At 38.8% G+C, this 6,783-nt stretch overlaps 1 protein-coding gene across 1 annotated transcript; it reads right to left on the bottom strand.

Moving 5' to 3' along the window:
- Positions 1-5,081: 5,081 nt before the first annotated feature.
- Positions 5,082-5,632, bottom strand: LOC110895054 (prostatic spermine-binding protein-like). Its single transcript, XM_022142318.1, has 2 exons — positions 5,372-5,632; positions 5,082-5,294 (listed from the first exon to the last, which is right to left on the bottom strand). Exons 1-2 carry the CDS (start codon positions 5,630-5,632, stop codon positions 5,082-5,084), a joined length of 474 nt encoding a protein of 157 aa, XP_021998010.1.
- Positions 5,633-6,783: the final 1,151 nt, after the last annotated feature.

The following is a 6,783-nucleotide window of genomic DNA, read 5'->3' as shown; positions in this document are numbered from 1 at the left end:
CATATCATCTGGATCAACCTGATACATGTCTTCAGCAGTAAACATCTCCTTCTTCAATTCCCCAGACATTAGGGCTTCGTAGCTGCTCAGAAATGTGTTGAAGAGTGCCACATTCTCGGTGGAAACTTTCAACGCTTGTGTATCAACAGTGATAATCTTCTCAACAAGTTGTGGGGCTTTAGATGCGCTTGCGGAAGCGTTTGCGTAAATTAAGTCAGAAGCTTGTGGAATGATGCCCCTGAAGCGAGAAATGCCACATTCTTCAATCCAGCTGAAGGTTGAGTTGCTTTAGGTTGATATCCAGCAGTGTTCATCTCTCTCTTGTTAACATCCATTTCAAAAGCTCTTAGGGTGTTGATCAGATCTGACAGAGTGACAGGATTAGGGTTGTTGAGGAAATCCTTCTTGATCATCATACATTGCAGGCTCCATTCCTTGGGGAGCGAATCAAGCAGCTTCTTTATTGCAGCACGATTGGTAACAGGATTTCCTGCCTTCTTCATTTTGGTCATCATGTTTAGGAAGCGGCTAATGTGATCCGACAAACTTTCTCCACGGACTCCACAAAACATGTCGTATTGTTTCTGCACCATATCTCTCTTGCTTTCGATCAGTTCTTCATTTCCCTCATAGTACTCGATTAATGCATTCCAGAGTGCATTTGCAGTTCGGTGTTCTTCAAACATGTTGCAGTCGTTGGTTGATAGAGCCATGGTTAGAGCAGCGTGTGCGCGACGATCACGTTGAATGAGGGCTTTGTCTTCGTCAGTGAAAGTAGTAGCATCGTTGTTAGCAACTACTGCATCTCCTCTAACTACCGTTGGAATGTGAGGTCCAGCAGTAACAGAGAGCCACAGATTGTAATCCGTGTACTCGAAGAATGATTGAATGCGAGTTTTCCAAGTGCTAAAGTCTTCCGCTCCTTTCAACTTTGGCGGGCGAGTGGTGGTTCCAGTTTCAAGTTCCGCTTGAGCAATTGGACTTAGTTGATTTAGCGACATCTTTCCTTGATTTAGACAAACGTGAGCTGAACAGACTTAATTTCGCTGACAGGAGCTTAATTTCGCCAATGAACGGTATCGATCGACGATCTTCGCTAGCTGGTTCGCTGACCTTCGCTGGTAAGATATGTAATCCTGCACGAGCGATCTACTTATCTTCGCTGACAAAACAGACACAAACAACGGTTAGGTTAATTTCGCCGGTGACCGTGATAGGAACACTGTGGTTCGCTAGCACGGTTCTCGAAGTCGCCTTCGATAATTTCGCTTAAGGGACAAATGGTGCTATTTCGCTGATGATCAGCAATTTCGCTCGAACAATGGTCGGCGAACTTGATGATTATGAGACAACACACTCAACGATTCGAATTATTTCGCTATATTCAACGCTGAGTTCGCTATATTCAACATATAATTTCGCTGTATTAAAAAAGTCTTCGCTGTCTTCAAGTTAAATTCGTTGGACATAGAGTTTAACACGAACTAAAACCCTCTAATCACTCAAAAACAGCCCAAAAACCATGTTTTGATGCACCAAAATGACCAAAATGACTCCCTAATCAAGTATTAACAACAACCTATCGATTAAACACACCAAATCAATCCATTTTAAGCCCAAAAATTTGAAAAACCTTGAAACTTTGAAAAACCTTCAAAACAATGAAAAATCTCAACAAGAACACAACAACCAAGAGCACAAAGGCTCTGATACCAAATTGTAGATCCCAAAACGTATCCGGATCACAGTGGTTGGTTGTTTTAGTCCTAAACACCTATTGATTAAGTGTTTGAACTATGAAGAGTCAAGAAAGATCAAGAATGAAGATGAAGCTAATGGATTGATGAATACAACTAGTGTTGTATTGAATCCAAACAATAAGACATAGCAATGAATAACCTTGGAAATCAGATCTAAGCACAATATGAATGTAAACAACACTTGATTCAACCAAGAGCCAAAAGCTTGAATAGGTTACAATGCTTGGGGTATTTATAGTAGACTCCTGACTTGCCAGCAAATTTAAATTTGCTGGAATCTTAACTACACCAAGTCAGGATCACAACTTCTAGACAATTACAAAATAACCCCCTAAACATTCAAAATACATACAAACTACTATCAAACTAATCCAGCACAAGTACCAACGATCTCATAAGCTCTAACAACTTTCGCGTTGTGAGGTAGATTGTCTAGCGAGTACTTCATTATTAGAGTTGGAAAACTGTGAGTGAATCCACATAACTGGTAACCTTAACAGCTTTTAGGGATCTATTAGGTGAATCCTTGAGAAGGGTTGAGGATCCTTAGATCATCCTTTGAGTTTAGCACATTCAGATCCTGGTTCCACAATAGTTCCATTACCAATAGAAAACTTGTCATTCATGTGTATGATTCCGACCTAGGTAGTGGTTTTATCATCATCTGATCCCGTCTACAGTTATAGTTCGTGTCTAGTTCACTTTAGTTAATCATTTAAGTAATTGCATTAGGATTGTTATCCCCCCCCCCTCAAAACAATAAAAACAAATAAAATCAGTAGTGTAGATAAGTAATCGAGTCTAGTTCACATTTTCAATATGAGTCTCGTGGGTTCGATATCCGGACTTACTTTAGCTTTACCAGATCGATAGGTTCACTTGCTTGTCAGTAGTTTAGCTTTTAAAGAGTCTAGAGTACTACTTAGTGTCTAATTTATGGTTAATGTAGTTAAAATATTCTAAGCACATCACCAACCAACTCGTATGGTGTAAGCGAAATACCGAATACTACTTCGCCTCAACTCCACCCCCTCTACAAGTGTAACACCCCAAAAGTGCATATAATTTAATGATAACATTATTTTATGATATACTCGATATGTTAATAAATATTTGATCTTATAATGAGATGTGTTAACTAGAAGCTATAACCTAGTTAACAAATAAGACTAGTTGATGAGAACTAGTAACTAATGTCTAACATTTAAAGTACCAGAAATTTGAGGGGCTAGAATTAAGCATTTCCAAACTGAAATATACAAAAGAAAAAGTGGAAAAGAAACCTCTGGACATACATATGTGTGTGCGTAAATTAGAGGGGGAAAGGGGAGAAGAACACCCAACAAACACTTACAAGAATTCTTGTGAGGACCGTGTTTGTCTTCGTTGAACGCTCCACCGGATCTAGAATCTACTTGCTAGTGTGGAATCCAAGAAATAGATTGACATAATGATCACATAGACACCGTTAAATGCTCTTCTCATTAATATTAAAAGATGTACAAAACCTGGAGAAGATTGGACAGAGCTTCGCATCAATTACCCAAAGTTATCTCAACTAAGAACCCAACACCCATATATATAGACAACATGGCTTCGTACGAAGCCATACATGGCTTCGTATGAACCGGGTGTGGCTTAGTAGCTTCGTACGAAGTGACTCAAGTGCCTCCATACGAAGTGCCTATTACAATACAAAACCTATCACTTCGACACGAATAACATACAAATACATACAATACAAGATAAACTGAGACTCAATACAAGACAGAAGCTACAGACGTAGTGCATTCACAGACTCCCCCTTGGATGTAGCTGTAGTCTTCATTAGGCTTTCTTTTTGTATCTCCTCTCTCTCAGCTTCTGCTTTCTTTCAGCTTCCCTTTGTGCCAGCTTCTCTTTACGTTCAAACCTTCCTTTCTTTATCCACCATTCACCATTCACGATACTCGTTAATACCATCTAATGACTTCGACCATCTGGGAATCTTTCGTTCTTCCTTTTCAATCGGAGTTTGATATGTATCATACTGCCCCATTCCCAATTTCCATTTAGCTATCTTTGCGGCTTCAGCCATTTTCTGATCCATCTTTTCATTGTGGCGTTCTTCTTTCAGGAATTCTTCAAGCTCGAGATCTCTGCAGTTAGACTTCCAATAATGGCTTGAGTTGATGTCTTTTTCAAAGCATATAGTTACCAACTTCTGAAATTGTTGTGCTTGTACTTTGTCAGCATCATAGTACACAATCTTATTAAAGAACAAACACTCAATATCTTTCTTTGAGCAGTTGAAAAACCACATCGGATCGAGCACATAGATACGCCTCCAAACAAACTTTTCGTCTCGAAGAGCAATCACCGCCTGATATGTCTTAGGATCATATGCCCAACCTATGAAGTCTTTGTAAAAGTCTTGTTCCATTTCTTTCAGTAGCATATTCTTCATGCATCGTGGACGTTTCACTTGCAGCGTGATGTCTTTTTCTTTAGTCACTGGGTCAATCTTGATTGTACGCTTAGGATAATGCGACTTCCATTCAAGAAAGTTATCACGTGCTTGACCGCATATATAGTACCAAAGCTTTTGTTCGTGTTGTCTAACTTTAGGACCCCATTCACATTGTTGAATATTCTTTGTCTTTACCAACTCTTCCACGTCCACCAAGGCAACATCTTTAGATGTTTGATAAATTTGAAGTATTGAACTCCAAATTCTCGTTTGATGGCATAAACCTAAGGATCTTCAAGATAACCCCATGACAAGATATCTCCAAGAGACTGATCTAGGTGTCGAGTGAAGAACTTCAATGGCCTTTTGAATTTTCCCTTTTCTGACATTGGTTTAAACCACGTCTTCCTCTCTTCCCTGAGTTCTTCTCTTGTAAGAGTTCTTGGAATACTTTCTTCAGCAACCTTTTCAACAACTTTTCTTTTAAGTTCATCTTCATTATGAGTTCGAAACAACTCAGCAAACGTAGGAAAATCTGCATCTTGACCAGAATAATGTAACAGTACTTCATGGTCAGATTCTGAATCATCTTGAATCACTACATCGTTGAAGTTTTATGTTTCATCAACCATCTTGAATACATAATCACCATCAGGAGTATCATCTTCCAAATCTTTTTCAAAATCAAAAGTGAAATTATCTTCATCATTCAACCCTAGTGCCTCATTCATGGTCTCTCTTGTCCAGTTCTCTACTAATTCCCCTTCTTCCACATCATGACTTAAATAGATAACCTTGGGAGTAGTTGAGAATAAATTAACTGGATCAGCATCTTTAGCACCTGAGGAAGACTCCCCCCGATGACGTTCTTCCTATTTCTCTTCATTCTGTGCATCATCAAGAAAATCATTAACTTGATGATCACCAGCTTGTCTAACAACCAATGCACCACTGTTTCCATCATTATCGTCATCATCATTACCATTATCACCACTTCCATGATAATCATCTATATCTTTGAACAATTCTTCTGTATCCTCATCCTCATCATCATCACCTTCTTCGTCGTCTTTTTCACCGTCTTTCTTTACTTTACGACGTTAACTTCTTTTTGCCTTTTGATTTCAGCTTTGTTGTAAGGAACATCCATTGGCGAACCTACAAGTATGAATTGTTGAGCAAGGACAATAGCCATTTCAGTATTAACATCAGCATTACTTGATTGTTGCTTTTTTTGGCTTGACGATTCAAGAACTTCTACATCTGCTATGCCTTTCCCATTGTCTTTTGCAGCATCAGCAGCTTCTTGTGCATCTCTTTGTTCTCGTTCCATCCTCCGAGACTCAGCTCTTCGGATGCCAATTTGATCGTATTCAGCATGCACATTCAAACCAAGTCTATCTTCTATCACTGCATATAGCATCTCGATCTGCTTTGATTTGATTTGATTTCTGTATCTGCCTTTAAATCTTCCAACACTTTATTCATGATCGCACTTTCTGCACTCAAAGTTGCATTATATTCATTCAAATCCACGTTAGTGGTTAATGCATCAAGATTACTAAATAACCCCTAATTAGACTTTACAACTATTGAACCTACTCAATCAAAAAAAATTAAGGCTTGTTTAAGTTTAAATGGGCAGTTCTAAGGGTACGATCTTCCCTTCAAATGAGCGGTGGCTCTACAAAAACTTCAGCAAGAATAGGTGATGACTCGAGAAAGAGGGTAAACTAAAGCGTTATATTCGAGATGGATAGAAAGATGAGCTGATAGAACCAATCCCCCACAAACAACATTAGAATTGTCGAATCCTTCACCATGATGAACGTTAGCGTCTAGAATGATGAAGAAAAAAGCTATTTCAACATACCACTCTTTCTAATCCGTGTTTTGTTTTATTCAACCCATTTGACTAGTGCTATTTTTTCTCTCATACATACTACTAATACCATATCAACCCATTGTTTTAACATAAATCTACATACAATTGTTTTAACATAAATCTACTACTTGAAAAAGAACATCTTAATTATGCATATTGATACAACTAAGCTACAAGATCTTTGATCATTGATAAATTATTTGGGGCCAAATAATCCAGTTATAATAACCATCACTAGTTCTCTAGTGGTGGCTAGGTACTTAAGTTGCACCTTTGGTGGGATCGGGTGAGTTTTCCACTCCAGGTCTCAAGTTCAAGTCTAGGTGATACTTGATAGGGGTTTCTCATTGAGGGGTTTTGTAGGATCGTGCGATTGACCCGAACGAGTCGTTCAGAGAGGTTCTGATCTATTTCAGGTGCGGAAAACAAGAAATAGACTTAGTCACAGCAATCAATTCACTTTAACCACTGATTATATTGATTTAGCAACAACTACAATCAGTCTTCACACCGGCAGCACTTCGGTATGGAATACAAGAACTCGATACTCTGATTTCGCTCTAAACGACTATTTATAGTCGTCTTGATTCCGCTCGGAATGACACAAGACCTGTTGGAGCGAAATTAAAACCTTGTAATTCCGCTCGAAAGTGTCCACATGACATTTCGGGCGGAATTAGCCTCTATGA

Source organism: Helianthus annuus, chromosome 2 (genome assembly GCF_002127325.2).
Source record: "Helianthus annuus cultivar XRQ/B chromosome 2, HanXRQr2.0-SUNRISE, whole genome shotgun sequence".
In the NCBI taxonomy this organism is placed as follows: domain Eukaryota; kingdom Viridiplantae; phylum Streptophyta; class Magnoliopsida; order Asterales; family Asteraceae; genus Helianthus; species Helianthus annuus.
Note: the sequence above shows the minus strand (reverse complement) of the source record. Positions and strands in the feature narration are given on the sequence as shown.

Bases quoted from the DNA above. Each gene is read 5' to 3' on its own strand.
- LOC110895054 (XM_022142318.1), bottom strand. From the start codon at position 5,632: ATGCTATATGCAGTGATAGAAGATAGACTTGGTTTGAATGTGCATGCT. The intron at 5,295-5,371 runs GTAGGTTCGCCA...CGTAAAGTAAAG, and splicing joins TTGCTCAACAATTCATACTT to AAAGACGGTGAAAAAGACGA.